The sequence below is a fragment of the Corvus cornix genome, chromosome 4A, assembly GCF_000738735.6.
Source record: "Corvus cornix cornix isolate S_Up_H32 chromosome 4A, ASM73873v5, whole genome shotgun sequence".
Taxonomy (NCBI): domain Eukaryota; kingdom Metazoa; phylum Chordata; class Aves; order Passeriformes; family Corvidae; genus Corvus; species Corvus cornix.
In genome coordinates this window covers 9,495,339-9,520,546 of record NC_047058.1, presented here as the reverse complement: position 1 = coordinate 9,520,546, position 25,208 = coordinate 9,495,339, and the positions used below count along the sequence as shown (strand labels likewise).

Sequence of the window (25,208 nt, the reverse complement as noted above, 5' to 3'; positions counted from 1 at the left end):
ATTACTATCTAAAGAAAGGGTATTTCAGCGCTGCACAAATTAGTTTCCTGAGTCAAACCTGCAATGACAGCAAACTCCAATAAGCAAGGTTGCATCATTGTTATTTATGAAACAAAACTATATAAGTTTTCTTACTGTCCCTTGGAACAGGTTTCAGTTTTCTATTTCAAAATTAAATACAACTCTGAGGTTTGGGTTTTCCTATAGACTGTACAACCTAGAGGTAAGAGATATATATTCTCAATCAGGAAAGTTATCTTAGCTTTTAAATTACTTAAGCAGTATGTAACATCCAGACATAATTCCTGGAATGACATTACCAAGCCACAAGCAGAAACATAGCCAAGAGTATTCCTTTTACATATTTAAACAAGCTTCATGTTCAAAGTTTCTTCGAACTGTCTTCCTCCCCAGCCTAATCCTGAAGCTTCCAGAGAAGCTCATCTATGTGCCCTGATTGCCAGGCTTTAAAGCAAACCCATTTGGTTGTGATGTCACTCTGTGCATTCCTTGACTCCTTTCCCAGAGGAAATACAATTTACTGTTCATTCCCAGAGTAACCCTCCATACTGCTCCAGCTCCGTGCTCAATCCCAGCAGGCAGGATATTCCACAATGGCAAAACAGCACAGTTTACAGTGGCTAGATCCCTGAAATACAGAATATAAAATAGATTGTATTGACACATAATTTGTTTAATTACAGACAAGGAACTGGTTTTCTGCATCCAGAGGGCACATTCTCACATCTTGAAAGAAATAGCTTTGTATGTCTACGTTAAACCTTTTATTCGAGAGCTAAAACATTAAAGTTTCTCAACTTGTTGCAGCTTTGGAAAAGCAGTAGGTGCACATAATGAGCCTGCTGCTGCAAACTGATCTCAAATGCCAGTTTGCCTGTTTGGGTTTGGAAAAATTATGTAGAAAGAAAAAAAATCACATAACTTAGAGAGAGTATCTTGGAAATTTGTATCATCAAAGCACAATTTTATCTTTTAAAATAAAAAAAAACCTCAAACAAATGTCAGCATATAATAACTCCTAGGAAACCTTCCTAACACAAGAAGCGACAACTGTGGAGAAGGCAACCAGAGCAAAAAACCATTTGTAGGTAAACATAGTATCTTTGTCTTATCAGCTTGTACAGTGAGAAAACACAGACATGCACACAAAATTGTAACAGACATACACTCCCACCGTAAATATATGTGTAACCACTGGTCTTGGGTTGTAATTGCATACATAGCAATTAGACCATCACAGAGTAGAAATGGTCGGTACACCGGATCTGCCTGCAGCCCTAGCCCTGTGTGTGTCCCGTGATCATCACCCATCCTAGTCACAACTGTATTGATCCAGGAGAAGAGGTAAAGTGTTTAACAAGGTGGAAGAAGGACATAAAAAGTATATATATATATAAGGTTGTACATTGTCTTGGGGATGCTAAATTGAGAACAACCAAGGAAGTGCAGATGGTACCATCAGCAGCACATGGGTGAGCACTGCACCATTGGGAGCTGACAGCCGTACCGTGCAGAGACACAGGCAGTGCTTTCCCACCGGGAAAACACCTACAAGCCCGTACTAAACCAGGGAAAGATGGACATAAACCCTCACACACTTATCACTCACGAGCAGTGGTGGATGAACTACCTTTGTTACAGGGCAAAGAAAAACACGGTAAAACACGGTATTGCATCACAACCAAGCCTTTGCTCTGCCTGAGCGAGGCAACTGCCGAGGAGTAACTTTTCCCTTTGGCTTATTTTTAATACAACGCACACACACGAGGCGCACAGGCTGAAGATGCCGGCAGCAGGCGGCTGCAGCTAAGGCCGGCCCTGCAGGTCACGGGCGAGGGGCCAGGCAGGAAGAGCAGCCACTAGCGCCTCCTGGGACTCGCTTCGTGAACCGTTCCTCAAGAACACCCGTGAAACCCCCACACACCGCACAGGCCAATCTGCGGCGTGGGCAGGCGGGCGTGCTTTGGAGGCGGGCAAGGCGGGCGGAGCGGAGGAGCCGCGCCCTGGGGCCGGGTCCATCGGCGCTGTCGCGTCCGCCGCGCTCCGCCCCGGGGTGGTGGCCGAAGGGCCGGCGGTAGCGCGGCGGCCGGAGGGTAAGAACGGCCGGCCCTGGGGAGCGGGGCTGCCGCTGGCGGAGGGCGCTCCGGGCCAGGCCGGAGTGCGGCGGGCAGCGGGCGGGCGGTGCTCGCTCCGCCAGGGGAAGTTGTCGCGGCGGTTCCCGGCGGCTCCGCTGGGGCTGCCCGGAGCCCGCAGGCCTGCCGGCACGGGCGGGCCGACCCTCCGTCTGCTCCGACCCCTGGGCGGCGGCAGGCTCGGCTGGAGGAGCCTGGCCCGCGCGGCGGCCTGGCCCGGGGCTTCCCGGCGCGGGGGTTGCCCGAGCTGGGTCCGCACCTGCCCGGGGCTCACAGCCGGGGCGGGGGAGCGGGGCGTCCCGGGTCGCGGTCCGCGACTCCCGCTGGAGCCGCCGAGAGCTGGGCCCTGCCCGCTGGGCTGCCCTCGGCTGGCGCTGCCGGCGTCTGGCTTGCGGCGCTGCCCGAGCTCGGGGGACCGCGGCCTTCAGTGGCTCCGTCTTTTGGGCTGGAGCTGGCGGTTTGTTTTATCCTCACGTCGGACAGCATGGAGCATAGCGGTGCTGGGAGAGTTCGCTTCAAAACGCCCCTTTTACTGCAATATTCGTGAGAGCAGCGGCACTTTTTTATCATCGCTCCTTTTCAGTTAATTTTGGATAGAGCAGCCTGGATAAACTCATTTCATATGTTAAAAATCAGTTTAAAGCTCTTCTTTAAACTTCTCCAAGTGACTTTCTGGTAAATGCTTGTCATAAAATCGCTAGGGTTGGAAAAGGCCTCTAAGATCACAGAGTCCAGTAACATTTACTGTGTTTACTGCTAAACGATGTCACCAAGTGCCACATCCACAAACTATTTGAAGGCTTCCAGCCTCTTCCAATGCCGATCACCAATTTCAGTGGAGAAGTTTTTCCAATCTAAACTTTTTCCAATATCCAATCTAAACTTCCTCTGATGTAATTTGAGGCCATTTCCTCTCACGGTGCTTGAGAGAGTTGACCGACCCCCACCTGGATCCAGCCTCCTTTCATGTGATTGTAGAGAGCCATAAGGTCCCCCCTGAGCCTCCTTTTTTCTAGGCTAAACGACCCTAGCTTTTTTTCCCTGCATGATAAACTCTCTGCTGCTGTGGATCAATACATACACTTGCCACATTGCCTTAGCTTGTAGTGCTCCTGCGTACCCACCTCTGCAGAATTAAAATATTTCCTCTGCCTCGAGCTTGCCTTCAGCCCTGCTGGTGGGACTCCTCAGAGGCCACACTGTCCATGAGAGCAGGGAAATCAAATATCTGAAAAGTAGCCTGGCAAAATATGATTTTATCTTCTCGTCTTCAAGATAACCCTCTTTCCTGACCTGGTTGATGGTATGGTCTCTGAAACTGTTGTGATGGGCCAGGGCCTCACATGAGTGACCAGCTGGGAAACTGGGGATGGTAAGAGCTGTTATCATCAGCTGTCACATCACAGTGAGCAAATGTGAGGGGCACCTTTAGAACAATTATTCCCACTACTTACATGTTGCTCATATGGACTATGTGAGTGTTTCAGGTTAGGTATTTCCAGGTTGTTAATTTTTCCCTGAAGTGTGAGTTTGTTTTAAAGTATGAACTTAGGTGACACAAGTTAGGGTGTTGTAAGATAAGGACAGTTCAGCCTGCAGTTACTGTAGTAAACCCTAGGGCAAGGGCAGATGTGCTCCAAATGTTATTACCATGGCAGAGTGGCCAAAAGGAAATAAGGATTTGGTAAAGGGCTTGAAGGCCAAGTTCCTTGTGATTTGTCAGTTGCAACAGTTATAACTTAAGGGAGTGGCTTATTGATATGTCAGGGTTGATTTCAAAAGGCCATGCTGCTGAGCAGCAATTCAGAGGATCAGCCAGTAAATAATTCTGGGCTTTGTATACAGTTAGATAGTGAGAAATTAATTTCTGATGCTTGAAGATCTCCTGGCTATGAACAGAAGTGGGGAAGAGCAAGGGTAATAGTGTGCACTAGCAAACTACTATAGCTTACTCAGATCTATGAAGAGAGTTTATGGCTTTTACGTGATTGATTGCAGTAGTAGGAACATGGCTGCAGCCATGATGGTGTAAGGATATAAGTGAAAGAAGATTTGCAAGGGCAGGATAATATATCAGTTGGTTTAATAGAAGATGTACTTGCAAAACAGAACAAGATTTTATGTACACCAGGTGGTCTGCAGGCTTGACTTTCATATCTCTACAGGTTGCAACAACAGTGTCCTGGATGTTTTAATCTGCTGCACCACAAATCTTAGTGGGGTGGCAGAAGCCTAGTTGGCACTAACTTGGTGGAAAGCTTTAGGAAGCTCTTTATCTTAATGCACAGTGGGCAGAAAGGACTCTAGAGATTACTTGCTGCTTCAGTTTTGTAGAAGGTGCTTTGCGTATCTGCTCTGCATATATGAGACAAAGTTAGCGTTAATTCTGAGTGCATTTGGCAGCAGTTCCCTAAGAGGAGCGATTCAGTGCTGCAGTCTGTGCTATAGCTGCTGCTTCCAGAAGTTCCTGGTTATTTTATATTAATGTTATTTGCACTAGCTTTTCCTCCAGTACATATGTGGGTTTTTTTCTTCATCATTCTCAGTAAAGTGTAGTCACCCTCTTTTACCAAACAGTTTCTGTGCTTGTCTTCCCTTGTACATTCCCATATTGAAAGCAAACAGGCATTTTTCAAGTAATAGCACTATAGTTGATAACCTATGAAGACCGTATTACTTTTTTTTCATGTTTCTTCAGCGGAAGCTTTTATGTGGCACTCTTGCAGTTCTCTTTGTATATGTAACTTTTTTGTCTCCATATGATTTAGTCTGTATTTATGTTAAAATTGTGTCTATCAAATAAAGAAAAATATAGCATATGGACTTACTAAAATACACTAAGCTTTACTTGTAACTAGGTGCTGAGACTTTGTGGAAGAAACTGGCACAGATGGTGGTTTGCCAACTTCTGCTTCTTTTTCCTTGAATTTAGGCCTGAAAAGTCCTTGATAAGCGGTGGAAGCCTCTCTGTAAACTTTTTGGACAATTAAGCATGTGAGGGGCAAAAAACCCCTGGGTGATTATCCTGTTTGTACTAGATGTAGGTATACTGATACATGGAATTCAGGCATCTGAACTTAACTCCTTTAATCAAAACCCAGCATTATACTGTTTTGATTTCCTGAAAAATTTCTCTGGGTAAGCTAAAGGTTGTCAATATTTTCTGTGTAGTTGGCACTGAAACTTAGAGAGGATGTCCAGAACTGATGATACTCTGGAAGATACTTAGTTTCTTATTGTTCAATATGAAGTGGGTGTAGCGGCTGCCTGGTGATTCTTGGCTAGAAAATGGTAGCTATTCTCTTCTATGTACCTTTTTGTTTAAGTATATTGAGAGATGAATCCACTGAAGTGTTATGCGTAGTGTGGCATTATAAAAGAAAATGTGCAACCTGTAAGCTTAATTTCAGCAGCCTATTGGTTTACCTCCATAAGCCCTTATTAGGGAGTACCCAGTTTCATTTTTTGTGCCAGCTGGTAATTTCTAAACTGTTACTGAAATATCCCTCTATGCTGGAAATGATACTTCGTATTACTTACTTTTTCAGTGTAGATAGATCTTGATGCAACTTGCTTGAGTGTTTTCTTTAAATGTGCTCTGTCTGGGCATTTGAAGCTGATGAAATGCAGCACACATCAACAGAATCCATCAATTTTTAAGCAAGCAAACAAGCATGTGATCCAAAAGATGTTGCTCTAAGAGTCAGTGAACTCTAGTTTTGGCAGAACTGCATTAACTCCTGCAATTAGGAGTGCTGTGCTGAACATGCTGAACTTTTGAGTCCCCAGAAGAGCCTACCAGGAGTGGGTTTGGTCAAAGGTATGATGTCAGATTGTGAGCCCCTGATGTCACAGCAGGAGGAGATATTTGGGAGAGGGATGTTTGAGCTTGATTGACAACCCAGTATGAACTTTAGAAGTTCTGGTATGTCAAGGTAGAGAGAGGCATTCTCACAAGTGTAGTGGTATTTTGGTAGTCACCTGGGTCTCTAATTTACTTGGCAGGTTGTCTGTGTTTGTATAAATATGCAGCAAACTGGGCTGCTAAGTCTGATTCTGCTTCTTCTGTGACAGGTGGCTTTTGACACAACCAGACATTTTTAGTGAAGGAGCCATAAGATAGAGAAGCCTGGAAAGACTAAAGCTGCAAGAACAGGAGCACGGTCAAAAAAGGGGGAAAAAAAGAGAGGGGGTTGAAAGGTGAGAGTATATTTTTAGAGAATGTCCCATTTTCTTGAAATTTGTTACACTTCCTCATACCAAGTATGAGGAAGAGTGGCTGTGTAAAAATCCAGGCTTTGAGGAAACAGGAGTTGGAGAAATTGAAACAATACAATGTAGTTGTTAATTTATGTATTGGGAAGAAAACCATAATGATAATTCTTTGTGTAAGGTGTCAGATGTAGGGGTCTGGATTATGAGAAAGGCTGGACTGGAGATATCCCGAGGTCCCTTTCAGATTGGATTATTCTATGATTCTGTCGGCCTATAGTGAGAGCTGTTGCTCTCAAATTGTTCTGAGGATTGTTTCCTTAAAGCTCTGTGTGTGGGCTTTTGTTATTGCTCTATGCTGCAACATCTTAAATCAATGTCCTTATGCCCTGAAATAAAATTAATTTGATGTACATTTCTCAGTGCCTCCAAGCTGACTAGAAAATCCAAAGCTATGAAAATAATACTTTTCTGTCTTTACCCATTTTTGTGTGTTATTTTTTTATCGTTGATGTCTTTACTGCAGTGTTTTTAAATTCACATATGAGTAATAGTAGTATATTGAAGTTTTAATTCGTTAGATAATGTGTTTGGATGGCATCCTACACTGTCACTAGTAATCAGTCGGGTTATGCATCTTCTTAAAAAAACAGACACTTAAAACGCATAGTGAATCTAATGCTAGGTCTCTAAAAGCACTGCTATGCTTCCATTGCTAATTCTTCTTATTCAAATACTTTTAAAAAACTGTTTTTAAACACTTACTTGTGTGAACACTGTTCCTTGAATTTTCTGGAGGTTTTTGTGATGCATCATGTTGATTATTTGGTAGATCTACTTCCTACAGGGCAAAGTTTCCAAAAAGTGGTGATAGCCTGTTGTGGTTTAACCCCAGCTGGTAATTAAGTCCTACAACAGCTGCTCACTCCCTCCCCTTCTCCCCAGTGGTATGGGGAGGAGAATCAAAAAGGTGAAAGTGAGAAAACTTGAGGATTGAGATCAAGACAGTCTCATAGGTAAAGCAAAGGCCATGTGCACAAGGAAAGCAAAACAAGAAATTCATTCTCCACTTCCCAGGGCAGGCAGGTGTTCTGTATCCCCAGGACACCACGGCTCCATCCCAGATAACAGTGACTTGGGAAGACAAACACCATCACTCCAAATGCTCCCCCCTCCTCCTTCTCCCCCAGCTTTATTGCTGAGGATGAGGCCATATGGTTGGGGATATCCCTCGGGTCAGCTGGGATCAGCTGTCCTGGCTGTGTCCCCTCCCAGCTCCTTGGGCACCCTCCGCCTCTCGCTGCTGGGGTGGGGTGAGGAGCAGAGAAGGCCTTGGCTCAGGGTAGGCCTTGTTCAGTGATAACCCCTGAATTACAAGAGCCTTGTAATACCTCTTAAATAGGACCCTCATGCTAATCTGTAGGGGAGATTTGTTAATTTAAGAAATAGATCCAAATGATTAGTCTCTAGCTGTGCCCTTGGAGACAAGAATCATGTGATGCTGTTGTCTTGGCAGTGCTTATAAAGAAAACCCAAGAATACAAACCATTTGAAGAGACAAAGAACTTTCTAACTGTGGGGATCAGTTAGGTGTGTGTAATTTATGTGCCATGTTTTTTAAACATGTTATTTAAGCAAACGAGATTCCTTGTTAGCCACATGTGATTCTTGGTGACTGGTTGCTTATTATTAGCACTTCAAAGACTTACATCCAATCCCCCAGGATGCAAAATATAAAACAAGTGTCATCTAAATTGTCCCATATTGATAATTACCTAGAAAAAGAAGTGGTGATGAAAAGAAGTTCAAGAGACAAAAAGGAAAGCTAAGCTCGAGAGAAGAGAAGGCAGATAGATGGAGATGAGGAACATCGCCCAAAGCAGCGGAAGGTACCAGCTGAAGAACAGCAGTGGCCAGAGAATATGCCTGAATGGGAAGAAAGGAAATCCCTGCTAGCTCAGAGAAGAGTGGAGTCTGTCAGACTGCTTACAGTGCTGTTAAGTCGTGTGAAAGTAAGACTATTTTAAAACGTACTTTAAATTTTTGAGGATATTTATTAGAGCTTGAATAATTCACTAGACATTTGATATCTTGATGCTATTCAGAAGACTGCTTTGGGGCTGACTGAACACTGAGAAGGCCTGAGGTCCATGTCTTGTGACAATCTGCTCTCAGTCTTACCCTAAGAGCAAACGTAGTGCATTTTTACACAGAAACTTTGCCTTTGGTGCTTTTTCAAGACCTTATCTTTACTGAGTAAAAAATAGGGCTGGAAAGGCTATATTACCTCTATTAGACTTGATCCAGTGTTGCAAGCAAGGAATTTTGGGGTGAGGACATAAGTGATGCTCTCTCTGCTTGTTTTGGTCTCAGGCCTACAAGTGACTGAATTAAATTTGCACAGATTATACCAGTTGCATTTCTAATAGCCTCTTCTTTTTTCTTGCACTCATTTACCAGGCTTATTTCAGTTTGATTCAGATAATGTCTTGAGAAAGTCAGCAGAGAAGTGATAAAATTTGAGTGTTTTGCACACAGATTAATGTTTGTAGGTTTAGTTTAGTGCTTTGGGCAAAAATAGAGTTTCAAATGAAAATGGGGTTTTAATTTCTAATATGGTTTTGTCTTCACTATTTGTGGAGGAAAATTTGCTTGCAGCTTTTAACAAGTGTGTATTTTCCCCAGTCCTTAATGTAAAAGACTTCTAAAGGACTGTAATTTACTATGAGTTGGAGTCAGAGGCTACCCTTGCCATTCTGCATGAATTTTAGAGCCCCATTACATCTGACATTAGCCTTCTTAATTATGAAGGTGATGTGTTAAATAAACTTCTATTTTCTTGGTTTCGCAGTTGGCAAGTCAAAAAGTGGATCCTTCACTGGGTGTAAAGAAGGACGATTCATTTTCTGAAACAGCATTTAAAGACATACAGCCGGAGCTGATTAGCTCCCTTTATCATACGCACAAAGAGCTGAAACGTAAGGAGGAGTTTAAGTGCCCGTTAACCCAAAAAGTTAGCGGTTTATGTAGTGAGGAAGGAGATGTGAGTAACTTCCATGCACCTACTTGTCACATAGTAGGACAATTTTAAATGATGTCTCTCCAGTCCCGAGCTCTGATGGACTGCCTGGCAGAGATGTGTGCAACTCCTCCGCCAAAGGCTGTGGGCCTTTGCTGATCACGGTTACCCAGGACGGACGGGTCATCGAACCTCTCCATGGAAGGCACCACCCAGCACTGGATGTAGTTCACACACAGACAGTGTCTGAGGAAGATGATTGCAAAAAGCAAAAGGTTTATGAGACTGATGAATTCATCCATTATTTACTAAACTACTATCAGACACCACACTATGCACGTGTTTGCTTAGAGCCAAAAACCACTGCGAACAAGTCCCGGTGGAAGCGAGTGGTGTCTGATGATGGTAGTGGGTTTGACATCAGCTTAAGTAACAAACATGGTCAGCACTTCAGAGAAGTGAGTCCTGTACAAAACCGCCACAAGAGAAATTGTAGTAGTGATAGTAATTATAGGCTGGTGATCACTCTTGGGGAACTTGAGTCAACAGACAAAGTGTTAGAAAGCAAGGTCCATGGGGGCAAGCTTGCAAAAAAGCTGCAAGTGCAGAGGAATGACTCACTGACTGTTGATAACTTACCATATGCTGGACTGAATCATTCTTTGGAGTGCACTACTGTTACTCGTAATAAGGAATTCAAACAAGAAGATGGTAGAGATGAAGGCACTGTACCATATGGAACATGTAGATCTGCTTGCAGATTAAAGGATTTGTTGGAAGAGATCAGTGATTCTGAGTACTTTAGAGAGGCATGTGGTGGCTCAGTGAAGAGAGCAGAAAGAAGGTATGAAGAAATTTACAGCAGTTGTATTAAAGGGTGCTTGCCTGCAAGAGCCGGGGAAAGAAAATTACTGGTTTACCGTAAAAATGTAGCTCTGGAAGGTCAAGAGAAGGAAATCAGCCAATGTAACTCCTGTTCTAATTCTGTCCATGAGGGCTTGGCAAAGCAGTGTGAACGTAAACTTAAAAAGTCGTGCAAGAGGTCTAGTAGTAAATTAAGATATGAAGGAAAGAAAAGTGAGAGACAATCCAGGGAAAAGGAGAGAAATGCTCATAAAATGAAGAAAAAGCGAAAAAAGCTTTCTTCTAATCTTTTATCTGATGAATGTGGCTTTTCAGAGACGGACAGTTGCATGCAGCTGGGGTCGCTCAGAAAGATACAGAGAAAATGTAAGAAAATGTTGCACAAAAAAGTGAAATTCAAGACACTTCACACCTCTATGGCAGCACCAGATGTTACCCCTCATGATGGTTCACCCCTTCAGGAGATCCTCCAGAGGAGAGGTGAGAAAGAGGGACGCCACAGCTAAGGGGACTGAATTTGACAGGTCTGTGGCAGGTGAGGTTGCCACAGTTCTTACAGTGATGAATGGTTTTAAAAAGTATAAGCATGAGATAAAAAAAACCCAGTGCAACTTCTCTGCAATTAAGAGTTTGTTCAGTTTAGTCTGAAACACACAGCTGCAGCTCAAGAGTAATATTTGTTTACTTAATTGGTTAGCACAGTATCTGTCCTGGGCATTAGCAATGGGTGGTTATTCTGTTAACTACATGCATACTAACAACATGCTTTAGACAACTAAAACATTGATAGACAATTCAGTGTGTGGCACAGCTGTGTGGGAAGTACTGTCGCAGGTGAGTGAATTTTTACATAGCTAAAATACATCTAATGTTCATACAGGATTGCTACTGGCTGTTCTTACCGTCCTTTTTATGATTTACTGTGCCTCCAGTTGATTGGTGGATACCTTACAGCCACCTCCCTTTCCCTCCCTGCCCACCTGACAAACTCATTTCAAGTAACTTTCTCTTATCTACAGGAGATGAGAGGAAATTAATGTTGAGAAGAGAGATGGATGCAGACGTCAGAGGATGCCCTCTATTTCCTCTTGAGATAATTCAGACAAACCCCTGCTCAGATACTTTCTGTGGAGCAGAGCCCAGAAGAGGATGCTGAACAGCTACTGTATTAGAGCTCTGAAGTTTTTATACGGGGGTGGGAGAGGAAAGCCCTTTGATCATTAAAAGGTATATGAAATACTGGGTTGGTTTTTTTGTTTTTTTTTTTTTGCTTAGGTGATTCCTTTGGTTAGAATATCTAACTGGTGTAGTGAGCCACAAAAGCAGAATCTGTGTTTGCCTTTTGGATAACAGGACCAAAACTTTCCCCAGAGCCAGACAAACTTTCATGGACTAGTGGCTAAGAACTTAAAAGGACACAGATTGAGATCTTGGAACATTACACTTTGATTGAATGCAGGGAATAATGTAAATTACAGTATTTACTAATAATGAGTCATTGGAAAAAAACATAATTGTCAATCCTAGAGCAAGCATATGAAGTGCCTCCTCAATCAGATTGTTATAATGATGGGAGTGATGTGGGGGACATTTATACTCAATTTTGAGAAGTAATAGATTTCCAAATATGAAAAAAATCCCATCTTCTGTAAAACCCACACTAGAAGAATCCTTGTCTTCTATTCACAATTCTAGGTGTTTCTGAAAACTTGCTCGCCTTTGGGAGGAAGGATTTCACTGAACTTACGCTCAGTGTAGTGCTTCCAGGAATCTGAATGGTTGTCTAAGCAAAGCTCTGAGTGTTAGATAATGAAAGGGCAGTACTTGTCAGCCTGCTGACAGTCCCCATGGAAATGCAGGTTGACAGTTCACAAGATTTTGAAGGCACATATAGTGAGATAGCTGTTTAGTATGAGTTTGCTTACAAATGCTTTCCAGAGGAATTGTGAAATGTTGTCAGAGTTGTGCTGCATGTAGATAAAAATGTGAAAATGCAATCTAGGAACTTGAGTTATATCCATGTTTATTCAGCTGGCTATATCTAGAAGACAGCCACAATTGCTTTCAAACAAAGTCCCTTAGCAAGATACAGAGAACCAGTTCAAAGTTCAATGCACTGATTATTGCAGCTTTCATTTTATTATGTTTTATTTATTACATGTCAGTAGACGAAGTTAATGTGAAAATGTTGCCTTCATTACATAAGATCTTACCCATGTTTGTAATTTCTGCTCTAATAAATAGTAATAAAAAAGAATAATTGTAATTGTTTGTGGTAGATAGGTTTTCCCCCAGTCTTCAATACTGGTGATTCCTGCAGGCTTCTAAGCCAGGTTTTATCAGTCTTTCTGTTCATATGTTCAGACATTGAGTGCCTTTTCGGGGTCATGCATGACAAATGGTTGCTACTCAAAGTACTGTTAATCTATTACTTTTATCTAAAAAGATCTTATTTTCTTGACAGAAGTATTTTCTGACTATTTTGGAGAACATTTATGCCCCTCTTAAGTCTCCTTTTTAGTATTTTATACAGTTATAATGAAGATGGACTATTGTATTCATTGACCTTGTAAAACATTTTCAGTTGCACTGAGGTGACATACCAATGGTGTTTTTTCTCTATGCAATATTTGCAGATTAAAGATAACAAAACTTCCCCCTCTGCCAATCTATAGACAGTTCTCTGTCCATGAGTACCCATTTCCCATGAGACAGGCCTTTTGGTGACAGGTGAGGAAGTATTTCTTTTTGTTAATCTGGAGGAGAAGGAACTAAAGATTTCCTTCAGTGTAAATTTCCAGTGTTTTATCAACATGCTGTCACAGTAACCAATAACAAATAAATACTCAATTTCTGTAATTGCTTCAGGTTCACCTGTATTGACTGAAATTGATAGGATTTGCTTTATCTCCCAAGTCCTCATTCCATGTAAAACATTGTTAGTAAATAAAATATGCATGCACTTTAAAATGTGAGACATTGTAATCTTCATACTGAAAGAGAACTTCTGTTTCCTGTTTGACATTATTTAGAACCTGATTTCAGGTGCTTTAATAATAATTTTACTTTACACAAAATCATAGAATGGTTTGGATCGGGACCTTAAAAGACCATCTTGTTCCAACCCCCATGCCAAGGGCATGGGCACCTTCCACCTGCTCCAAGCACTGTCCATCTGGTCTTCAACACTGCCAGGGATGGGGCATCCAGTTTCTTTTGGCAGCCTCTGCCAGGGCCTCACTATGCTCACATGGAAGAATTTCTTTTTCCTGTCAGCATATTTAATATGAGCCCTATCTTTTCATACACTGGACTGCTTAATATAATTTTATTATCCTGAAGGCTAATCTTTAAGATACATGTAACAGTTTGCTTTAAAACTTTTAAAATGCATGGCTTTGTAGATTGGATTTTAGTAGTTCTAGATATTAATGTCACATCCCAAGTATGAAAGTTACAGAATGTTTTGGCAATTAGAACATTTATTACATGAAAATATGTATTAAAAGCAGCATTTATATAGTTCAGCAATGGAAATGTACAACATTTCTGGCATAATTTCACACATTTTAGTTTGAACCTGACATGTGCTGTTGTGCCTAGCTGCTGTTTCAGGAGGCTGGGTGCTTTTTATGGAAATACTGTTTACTCTGACATGTATGAAGTTAGACCCTGAGACTGCAGATCTTGCCATCAAATCTAATTTTTTGTACAGAACTAGTGAAAATGCCTCCTCATAGAACTGGTAGAACAGAAGTTGGCTGAACAATGCTTTGTTACTGAAAATATGTGACCTGTGGGTTGTACCTTGTGCTGAATGCTGAAGTCAAAATCCTACATGTTGGTTTTAAAGCAGAAATACACAAGGTCCATTATTAAATCAGTCCATCTGCTTGAAATACAATACAGCAATTATAAAGCCCTTTCTTCTTAATCCAGGGATTCCAGGTAATGCATAGAAATGCCTCACCTTTCATAAAACCCCTTACATAACTTTCAACAGAAGTATTTGTTAATGACCTTTTTTTTGTTTAACTGAAACAGCAGGAAGCAAGAGTTAATAAAGGTGATTAAGGGCAGACGAAGTCCAGATAAAAGAATATCTGAATTTTACAAAGCAGTTGACATGAGTTTTCCTGGTTGGAAATAAGATATGACTCAATTGTTTTGATTTGTCCTAGAGTATATCTTTGTGACAGGTGTTGGACATGTCAGATGAGGGAGATTGGTGACATTCTCTGCATTGAATTGGTCATCACGTCCTACCAGCCTGATAAGCTGCCTGGCATGGTTCTTTTTGCATACTCATTGCTGCCAGTCACTCTTGAAGGAAGGGTACAAATTGTAACGAACAGACTAAAAAAGAAGCTAAAATCCATCCATTTTCTTCAGCACTTTAGAAGGAAGTAAAATCTTTGCCTGCTACTTTATGAGCAGCTTTTGGGATTCGCTTCTTCCCCTTTCACAATAAATTCTCTGTTTTCCCTCAAAAAGTAACAGTCTTACCAAAGTGTCATACCTCCTCCCCAAAAAGTATTAACAATGAGCTTTGTCTTCTGTTACTGCCTGTTTTCTGCATTGTTTTTGTTACTACTTTCTTTGTGAAGCATAATGTTCTAATGTACAGATTAATACTTAAAATAGTGTTCAGTTCCTTGGGAGACGTTACAGAGTAACTTGAGAGTCAGCTGGTTGGGTCCACTGAAGGGTAGGTTACAACCTTCCAAAGCTCCAGCTTTTGCTCAGTATTAACAATTACTTGGGGTTTTTCTTCTGCTTAACTCTGTTTTTGCAATAGAGCATGTTCTCTATTTACTATTCCGTTAAAGTTTTACTAGAGAACTGCATTTACAAGCATTCCATTAGAACATATTTTACTCAATCTATGCATTGGATAATGTGACACATTAGAGAAAGACAATATAAAACTCGAAACATTAGGAGACTATTAAATATAACATCTGGTTGTAGTAAATAAAAACAAATACCACCATTATGCAAGAGTATTTTATTTTCTGCCTTAAACAAATAAAAGCACATTTTCAATTTGAGGTAAACCATTAGTACTAGTTTGCAAAGAGTATAAATGTCTCTAAAAATAAAATAGCAACACCAAGGTCATGACAAGGTCTACATGTGCCTCTAGACCTTCGTTACTACTAGGTAGTTCATACAGTACCACTTTACACAAGCTCTCTGGTTCAAACAACCTTGCTCTTCATTGGAAGGCCCAGTGCAACCAAAAGAAAATGCCAGGACAGTGTTGGGACTGAGGGAGAGTCAGTTGTTCTCACCACAGATGGTCTCAGGCACTTTACCATCTTGTGTCAACGTGTTTATGAAAGCTGCTATTGTGCAACACACTCTACTTCCAAACACTTTTGCCTAGTTTACACCTTCCCACTCAGGACTCAGTTCCTCATTTTGGTCATGTTGCCAAATTGAAACAACCAGACAGCTGAGCCAGAGAAATCAAGGGGAACTACACCAGACAGGCACCTTGGATATTCTGCACTAGCAGAATCACCTGGACAAGAAACAAGTTCAAAAGCAAATCATTAGTTATCTTGGAATTTATAAGAAGGTTTTAGAGAAGTATTTTGGATGATGAACATTTACAGTTTTCCTTGGTCATATCCATTTACCCAGCCCTCTCTGGTAGGAGGCAGGTCACTTAGAAAAAACTAGTAATTAAGCATAGAGGTGAGCCAAGAGAGCAAATAAGTAAAAAGCAACTCAAAGGTCAGGTCCACAGGTATAGCATTGCTGATTATGCATGAGATTGTGCCTTTTTTGTTGATGGCAACATTCCAAACCAACAAAGGCCTCAACGCAGAAACAGCTTATGCTGTTTTATTTTGTACAGGAAACTTGTGTAAGTTACATTGACCAGTAATGTTTTCCTGCAAGGTAAAGGTGCATGTACAAGAGCACTTGCTAATCATGCCATACCAGCAACTTCTTGTTTTTTAGGCCTAGGAAGCAAGAACAGCTGATCTTCCATGTTTAATATAATTCCATTAACATTCACGGAAGCATTTTTTAAGAAGAAGAAATTCAAGTGAACAATAGTCAAGTCACACTCCATGGTGTACTTTTAGGGATGCCTAGTTCCACTCATTATCTAAACTTTTGTAACACTATAGATGTGCTTTAAAAGTGAACAAAGAATATTAGTCCATGCAGAATTATGCATGTTGAATACATTAGTCTTTATTAAATATTTAAAAGTGATTTAACCTCTCAAAAATTCTTGATCTTTTTTAAAAGTAGTTAGTGTTTCATCTGTAAGTCGCTAATGCAACTCCTTGAAAGCCAAATTATCTTACATAATATTGAATTACATTGCACAACAAATGAGTATGATGCTTTGTGGACAAACAAAATATAGTCCCTTTTCAAAAGGAATTACAACCCTGGGGCCAGATCCTGCAGAAGCTAACACAAAAGAAGATTTAGTGGTGTTTGTGTTGCATATATGAAGTTATTCATGTGCTTGTGTCCACAGTGCTAGGCTGGCAATGAAAAACTTTATTTCGACTGACTCTGCAGTAAATGGTGATAGCAGAAAAATAGTCCTTTATTGCCAAAACTGCAGTTTACTTTTGCGCAGACATTTGTCATGCATACTTCTTATGTGGTTTTAAAGGAAGACAGATCATAGACCTTCAGAAGTTTCCCACTGAATTTGAATAGGAAACCTTTGAAAAGAAACAATTCACTGTAACTCTGGACCTTTTGTAAGCCTTGCTGCTGCTGCACCTTGTGAAACAGAAGTGGAATGTTACAAATGATCCTTTATGATTCAAAAATAGATTGTTCCTCACTGCATTATCTACTCTTTCTTTGCATCCTGGGCATCTTTTTCGTCTTCATCAGAGTATACAGTGGGTTCCTCCCCCTCCTTCAGCAGCTTACCAACATGATGATACTTAACTGGGGAAAAAAAAAATCCAAGTAATTATTGTGCCCTGAAGAGATACCTTTTTAAACTCCTCTGACTGTTTTCTGAATGAACAGGATGGCTATATTTTAATAAAACAGCTCTGAGCAACTTGTTCCAAACACTGGGAGAAAGGAGAAAAGCTAAAATCAACTATTACCTGAACTACTATTACTGTTGTAGTAAGAATCATCTGAAGTGAATGTAACTGTAAATCTCATTTTATTCCCTAAACCAAAAGATGAATAAACACAAACTGAGGGACTCACCCAGCCAAAGAAACAGAATCCTGGATTAGATTATTTCTCTTGCCAACGTCAAAGCTGGTTTTTCAACTAAAGGCAGTTAGACTATTTACATCATCTATTAAACACACACATGCAAATGTGCACACATACAACTTAGAAGGGATTTTATTTTTTGTAATGTGTATTGAAAATATTCAATAGGACAGAATTTCTCCCAAAGATAAAGATGGATCTATTATCTGATTATGTGATTAAGCCTCTGATTTATTTCCTATCTCCTTTTGAGCGTGTAAAAATGCCAAGACCATGTACATGTAAGGACTGAAAGCTATACTATGTTGCCTATCTGTCAACTTCAAGAAAGCAAAAGAAGCCCTTGATTACAGGTATTTCAGACTAGCAGTGTTGTTATAACAATTTAAAGCAACTCATGGCCATATTTAATAGGAACACAGTAATAAACAGAGTGGAGTTCACTGTCAGTCCTGATGCTCAACACTTGTAAAGGTAGATTTTAACACTAGTTCAAGTCAGATATTTGGTAGCATAGTTCTGGTTTCTGTGACAAGCTTGTTAGCATAATAAAACAACCATTCAGTGTGGCATGATTAACAGTCTTAATTAAAACAGGAAGAGGGCCAAAATAGTAGGGGCACATGAGGTCAGGACTGAGATTTCTAATGACATCATGTGGAGGAAAACTCCACTGTAGCTGGTTATAGTAAATATTTCAACACTAGATTTAAAAAGAAAACACATTTGATTTCCACTATGCTAGTTATTGGTGTATGCAATTTCCATCATATATATATATAAAATGCTTCCAGCTGGTTACAGCTTTTTAACCATTGCTTCCCCTATTACCAGCTAACTACTTCTTTGCAAATAGGTGTTAAATTGCTTACAAGTGAATTGTGACTCCCAGTCCCTCAAGGTCTCTTGCTGTGTAGCGTTGAGATCAGAGAGGTCATCATACTTATCCCTCAGTGCCTCCTTATCCAGGCAGAAAGTGGCAAGACCTCGGGATGCATCTCTTCCAGCAAAAATCCCATACGGGCCCTCTTTAAAATAAAAACATAAGCAGCATTATTGCAGAGGTAATGGATGCTACATGATCTTCATGGATCGGAGTCCCCAAGCTAAAACAGATGGTGAGTTTCTACCCTTACCCATGCGTCAGGTACCTCAAGCTTCTGAAGTGCTTTGAAGTTTTATTCTAATTGGTAATAAGAGAAAACAGAGGAAGAGGACAAGAAACAAAACCATGGAGAAATATACTGAGTTTGCTGAAACATCCGGACAATGAACCACACAATGGCACATGTAAACAGGGTAAGGATAAGCACACAAACTGGGAAGCACATCCTTAGAATAAGGAAAAGAGGAAGGATTTCTATGTCTGGGGTGAAATTAAAGTTTTCTAACAGATACTCCTGACTTGAGATGAAAAGATGGCTTGACAGAAAATCTAGTGGAGCTACTAGAAATGATCAAGTTGGAGGAAACATCTATTAAAATGTAAGATGAACTCAAATGATCAAAACATGCAACTCACAGCAGATCAGATATCAAGATAAACTCTTGCTAAACTTCATTAATGATTAACTTGCTTGCATGACAAGCCAAAAATTGAGATATTGCATGTTCAACTAGACATTCAAAGTTCTTCTAAATGGAGCTTAAAGAAGTTAGATGTGAACTCTGGTTATTGTAGAGCACATTCCATCTTCCAGAGTGTGCTTTTTCCTAAATTAATCAAAACAATCTTACTTTTCCATTTAAATGAACATCAAACTAGCCAGACACGGGTGAACCATTCAGCCATTACCAAATCAGATGCAACAGGCAGCTTTTACTGTCATCAAGGAAGGCAGCATCTGAAGCTTGGACCTTATGTCAAGTGGGTTTTAGTTTGCACAAATAGAAAACTGCACATCTAACTCAGCTGTACATATCATCCTGACTGCTGCAGAATGCAAAGTTAGAGCCTGGCATCATTCAGTGAAAGTCTCATCTATGTTTGGCCCAAAAGTAGTAACCGATAACAGTTCCAAAAACATGGTGTCTCCTGCATTATTCTCCTTGTCTCAAAGTAGTACTAGCAGCTCACTACTGCAGCTACCAGGCTGTCTGGACAGCTGAAGAGTGGCTATGCCAGACAGATCCTGGTACAAATCAGCAAGCCTCAGTGAGGCGTTTTAACAGGCAGCCTCTGATAAAAATAAAACCCCATGCCCTCATGGAGGTGATTAAACTCTTTCAGCTGGATGCACATACTCCCACCCACCTCATCACCGGCTGCTCTATGAGCATAGGTTATTCCCCTTTGCACGTTTTAACTATGCTCCCGATAGAAAGCTGGTTTAATCTAAATTGCCAAATATTTAGTATAAATATTATGCAGTAGAGTGATAGCCACTAAAAGCTGGGAATGGAACGTCAACGCTGAGAGAACACTTCGCTTCTGCTGCCTTCCATCAGGCAAAGGCACCCCAGGCCGCCAAAGCCGCCAAAGCCCTTACGGTACGTGTAGTCTGCCACGGGAAAACACAGCGAATAATGAAGGAACATAAGCTGGCAAACCCGGAGTTTCTACAGCACCGGGGCCCAACTCCGGAGCCCGGGCGGCAGCAGTCACCCTGCCCGCCGGCTCACCGAGACGCAGCTCTCCCAGCGTTGCAGGGGCGCGCAGCCTTCCCGGCCGCAAGGCAAGCTGAGCCCTTTCCAAACCTCCGGATCGGGACCAGGGCCGGGGTGGAGTCAGGCAGGAGCGCTGATCCCCGCCGGGGGAAGGCGCTCGCGGCCGGCACCGGCCCTGACCCGCCCCGGGCACAACGCGCGGAGGGCCCGGGCTGGGCCCGTCTCACAGCCCCTGCCCGCCCCCGCCCTCACCGGGCCCGTAGAACTTCCTGGCGCGGGTCACGTCGAAGACTTTGCCGTTGACGGCCATGAGGATTCGCGGGTCACTCACGCCGTCGAAGGGCCGCAGCTGCTCCAGCGTGAAGTCGCGGCGCTTCATCTTGGGCAGCGGCGGCGGGTCCGCCTCACCCGCGGGTGCCGCGGGTCGCTCACCCCGCAGGATCTGATAGAGCAGGAAGAAGGCAGAGGCCCAGCAGGCTCAGGTTGAGCGGGGAGCCTACGATCTCCAGAAGCAGCCCGCCGCCCTCGCCCGCCGCCGGCTCCTCGCCGGCCACCGCCACCTCCTCGCGGGCCATGGCGCTGGACTATGCGGCGGCTCGGCGGGCTCTGAGCGCGTAGCGGCGGCACAGAGCACAACCGGCGCGCTGGGGCGGGCCGAGGGGCGGCGGCAGGAAGGGAGGGGCGGTAGGCGCGGCGGGGCTGAGGCGCGGGCGCGGGGCCGCCCCTAGGCTGGGCGGGCTCGTGGCCTCTGCGCCCGCCGTCGGCGCTAGGTGGTGGTGCGGGTCCGGCCACGGCAGTGGCTCCCCGGCTGCTGGTTCCCGGCGAGGCGGCCTCAGGCCGGGTCAGGCCAGGGCGCTGCGGCTGTTGCGTGGCACACGGTTCCACAGAAATTCCGGAAAAAATAACCTTGGGGTGCTGTTAGACCTGTGTCAGAGCTGCCCTGCTGGGCTGTGAGAACCAGCCGAGCCTTGCTGGATGGAGGATGGAGCCAGGCTCAGCTCCGTGGTGCCAAACACTAAGACAAGAGGCAACGGGCAGAAACTGGTGCCCAGGAACACATGTTCCACCTGAACATGAGGAAGAACTTCTTTACTGTGCAGTGCCTGCACAATGAAACTCATTGTTCTGAGAGTTCGTGGAGTGTCCCTCACAGGAGAGATTCAAGAACCATCTGGATGCAATCCTGTGCCACGTGCTCTGGGCTGACCCTGTTTGAGCAGGGAGGTTGGACCAGATGACCCCTTGTGGTCCTTTCCAACCTGACCCATTCTGTGATTCCTTACACTTGCTCCACCTGTGCCAGCGCACATCTTCACTTTCTTGGCAGGGCAGTGATTTTTCCCAGTACTCGCTAGAAATACTGTCGAACTAAACATAGGAGAAAAGGGAAGAAATTACCAAACTTCTGGGGTTTTCTCATTCAGATATTACCTTCAGGCCCTACAAAACTACAGAAGCCAGCAACCACAATGTACTAATACAACATGAAAGTTCTGTATTCATGTTTCTTCTCAGTGGAGGCTTTGGTGAATTAAAACTTAAGCTGAATGAAGTACTAACTGGATGTATCTACTTGGTATGGTGTTCAGATGGTGGAGCAAATGGAGCCCTGAATACAGATTATGCCAGACTGATCCTGGTACAAATCAGCAACATCTTCTCCTTGACATCTGCTCCCTGGTATCAAGTGTGAGAAAGCAGAAGTGATGTTTTGGGTTTGAGTAGTTGCCTCTGCAAACTGTGTCCTTCAAAGAGAACACAAACCAATGCCCTGCCAGTGTATCATCATTCTCTCTACACAAGTCAGTACCTCAGGTACATGTAGAGAAGAAATGCAGTGTACCAGCCTTGATCATAGCATCATTAAGGTTGGAAAAGACCTCTAAGATCACCAAGTCTAACTGTTAACCTGATCTTGCATTATAGCTTGGCAGATGGTTCATCTCACTGCTTCAGGGGAAGCAGGCAGCTTTTACTGAACCTAGCACTGGGACATGTGGTTATAGAAAAGTGATGGAAGTGCATTTCATTTACTTTCTAATTCTCAGTGTTAGGAAAATTTTTAACTGTGGGTCACTGCAGGTATGGATTAAGTTTTGCCTTTTGGGATACATGCAAGGACTTCGAGTAAACACATTGGCTCTTGCAAGGGAGGGTGTTTGGTTCCATTTGCTGTCTCCTTTGGGAAGCTCCTTGTTTTATTGATCAGCACTTGAACTTTGATCTCTCCTGTCATGGTATGCACTAACTTTTGCTTCCACCTACTGTGTAACTTGAAAAACTCCTTGTTTCATTGATCTGATAACTAACATTTGTCCTTGTTAATAAAGTAGCTCTGCATTTTGGCCCTAGTTAGGATACTAGAGAAATCTCTGAAACTTCAGAATTATTCAAACTGGGAGCTGTATTACCTAGTTAATTCTGCTCAGTGTAGACATGAGACTGTTACACTTCACTGTGTTGGTATTACATTGTAGAGGAATAGATGTAGGAAAAAGCAAAAATTTGGAGGGATACTTTTTTTTCCAACCGAGAGGAAAAAACCCCAAGACTCCAAAACAACCCCAACCCTGAATTTGACCTTGAACTAGACACCAAGGCAGGGAAAAGAAGCTTTTTTTATGCCTAGTATCCAAGAGAAACCATCCAAGAACAGTTCATTCTTAGATTAAGAAGGACCAGGAAACATTGCCAAGACTGATAGAATCTCAAGTTATTTGCCACACAAGCACTGGTACTGGAAGTTACAGTGGCCCAACTTTTCAGCTCTTTATAGAAAAGTCTTCATATGCCTTAGAATGCATCTTAAGCAAAAAAAAAAAAAAAAAAAAAAGAACAGATATTTAGAAATGATATGAATAAAATTATAATAAATTAGTTGGAAATATCTAAATTAATGAACCTTTTGTTTTACACTTCCTTCTAGCAAGCCTACTTGGCAATTCCTTTAAACAGAACTGAGGTTCTACTTAGAGAGGAGTTGGCCCCAGCTCTAGTTAAACACCACTGGCTTTAGTTATGCTCCCACACAGGTTTTCCTCTCCATTCTATAGAAAACAATAGCTTTCTCCTTGAAACTATTCTGTTTACGTCTATGAGATAGGTTGATAGCCTTCAGCTTATGTTCTAGTATAATGCTCTCTTCTTATTAATTGAAGAAAACGCTGGATAACAACAAATAACAACTTGGATTTCCTTATACGTCTAATGAGACAGCACGATTTTATATATCAGAAATAACTGGATGATGTGAAGGAAAATTGATGCATTCTCAGATGAAGTCAAACCAGTAGCTCTGTTAGAGGGAGTAGGAAATGTTCTTCTCTCTGCTCCATCAGTGTTGGATATGGAAATGCTATTCATGGCATGCACACATGTTGTTCACAAGGACTGATTTTTACTTACACTGGAGACATTCACTTTGCATTTTGGAACACATGAACCGTCTTCACTCGTGTCACTGTATCCCTGAAGGAGGGCCTATTAGTTCTCTGCCAATGTGTTGCAGTGCCAGTTCTAAAACAGAGCAGACCAGTCTGTTTCAATGGGAATTGGCAACCAACTTCAACATTAATTAGATTCAAAGGTTAGAAGGGAGTTATCAATAAACTGTGCATTTTCCCAGGCATAACCTTGCAACCTTTTAGTTGCAGAAATGCAACAAGATGGATGGATTCTCATCTCAGTTTATTTAGCTGAGATCAGTTCAGTCACTGAACTTGATTTGCACGAACTAAGACACTACATAGTGATCCAGTAGAATCCAGTTTTCAATATGCTAAGGAAGCACTCCATTAATTGCCCCGCCTGATGCATTTCTATCTGTTCTAGTTATACAGTGCCCTCAATGGGAAAATGTTTCAGACCCTCAAAGTCATCCTATAGCCTGAACGATGTTACCTGAATCATGTTGCTGAGAAGACGCCTCGCACTGTGCCTTGAGCTCTGCAGGCAATGTGCTGAGTGCTGACTTAGATCAAGCTGAATGTTTTCCCAAGACATTGTGTCTCAGGAGCCAGGCCCCAAAAACTGTCACTACCATCACATGAAGCTGAGTCTGGGAAGGTTTAGGTTAGATACCAGGAAAAGGTTTTTCACCCAGAGGGTGCTTGGGCACTGGACAGGCTCTCCAAGGAAGTGATTACAGCACCAAGCCTGTCTGAGCTCAGGGAGTGTTTGGACAATGCTCTCAGGCACATGATGTGATTCTTGGGTGTCTTGTGCAGGGCCAGGAGTTGGACCCGATGATCCTGATGGGTCCCTTCCAACTCAGCATATTCTGTGATTCTATGGTCACACCATGGCTGTGCCTTCACAGTTGAGTTGTTACAGGTTTCTCAGGCTGGACTCTGTACAATTCCATGGACAACAAACCAGCAGGAAGCCTTGGAGGTAGCAGGGACTTCCCATGCCATAGAGGCGTGAGAAAGAGCCAAAATTCCTTCAGTGTAAAATCCCTCCGTTTTGTGTAAGGTGCTCTCCCGGGCCACGCCGCAGGCTTCGGGCGGAGGCAGCATATCCCGGCGGTGCTGCCCACCGGGCTGAGCCGCTCTCCCGCGGCTGTGCTCCCATGGTGCGCGGGAGGTGGGGCCGATGCCCGGTGCCCGGTGCCCGCTGGGCGGCGGCGGCGGGCGGGGCCGCCCGGGGCGGCGGGCGCGGAGCGGCGCGGGGCGCGGGCGGCGGCGGGTGAGTGGCGGCGGAGCCGGGGGCGGGGGCCGGGGCCGGGGCCGGGGCCGGGGCCGGGCCGGGGCCGGGCAGGGCGGCCGGGCGGGCGATCATCTGGACGGACACGGCCCCAGCTCCCGGCACGGGAAAGGCTCCAGCCCGGCCGGCCCCTCGGCAGCCGCCGTCCCGAGGGAGCTCCTCCGGCGGGCGCTGCACACGCGAAGCCCCCGGCTGGCGGCAGGGCTGGGATAACGCTGGCGGCTGTTCCGTGGCGGAGGCGAGCGGCTGAGCTTTCCGTGAGGAGGTCTTTGTTCCGACGCTGTATTCTCGGCTCCGTACGGCTGCGAACGCAGGGGCTGGTGGGCTACACGGGCATCTTCATCCCGAACTTACAGACTTGCAGTCTTCCAGTGTCGGACCTCTGCATTTTATGCTCCAAAACAGGTTTTTAACCTATGTTAGGT

General features: G+C 43.4%; 3 protein-coding genes across 10 annotated transcripts in view; 2 read left to right on the top strand and 1 right to left on the bottom strand.

Moving 5' to 3' along the window:
- Nucleotides 1–1,893: 1,893 nt before the first annotated feature.
- LOC104694423 (A-kinase anchor protein 17B) lies at nt 1,894–13,223 on the top strand. 7 transcript variants are annotated; one of them, XR_005604664.1, is made up of 6 exons: nt 1,928–2,114; nt 6,228–6,353; nt 8,145–8,377; nt 9,217–9,343; nt 10,564–10,728; nt 11,268–13,223. XR_005604664.1 is itself a non-coding variant. In XM_039571832.1 (5 exons), exons 3-5 carry the CDS (start codon nt 8,296–8,298, stop codon nt 11,402–11,404), a joined length of 1,476 nt encoding a protein of 491 aa, XP_039427766.1. In that variant the 5' UTR covers nt 1,992–2,114; nt 6,228–6,353; nt 8,145–8,295; the 3' UTR covers nt 11,405–13,223. The 7 variants fall into 7 exon arrangements, 2 of the variants coding, with proteins under 2 accessions (XP_039427766.1, XP_039427767.1); XR_005604662.1 differs by having other exon boundaries at nt 1,894–2,114; nt 9,217–10,728; XR_005604663.1 differs by lacking the exon at nt 9,217–9,343 and having other exon boundaries at nt 1,960–2,114.
- A 2,018-nt stretch (nt 13,224–15,241) lies between these two features.
- On the bottom strand, nt 15,242–20,752 carry PGRMC1 (progesterone receptor membrane component 1). The gene is given in 4 exon segments (XM_039571834.1): nt 15,242–17,184; nt 18,345–18,500; nt 20,332–20,536; nt 20,538–20,752. Coding segments are annotated over 4 exon segments (579 nt in total). The 5' UTR covers nt 20,655–20,752; the 3' UTR covers nt 15,242–17,083.
- A 4,079-nt stretch (nt 20,753–24,831) lies between these two features.
- The window catches only part of KIAA1210 (KIAA1210 ortholog), a 67,458-nt gene continuing 67,081 nt past the window's right edge, over nt 24,832–25,208 (top strand). Inside the window, exon 1 of one of the 2 annotated variants that reach the window (XM_010407659.4) lies at nt 24,832–25,048. Coding sequence is in view for 1 of the 2 variants with exons in the window: in XM_010407657.4 (XP_010405959.1) it covers nt 25,175–25,188 (14 nt within the window). In the remaining variant the exon portion in view is untranslated. Of the gene's footprint in view, nt 25,189–25,208 lie in introns of both variants that reach the window. The other variant, XM_010407657.4, reaches the window with a different exon arrangement.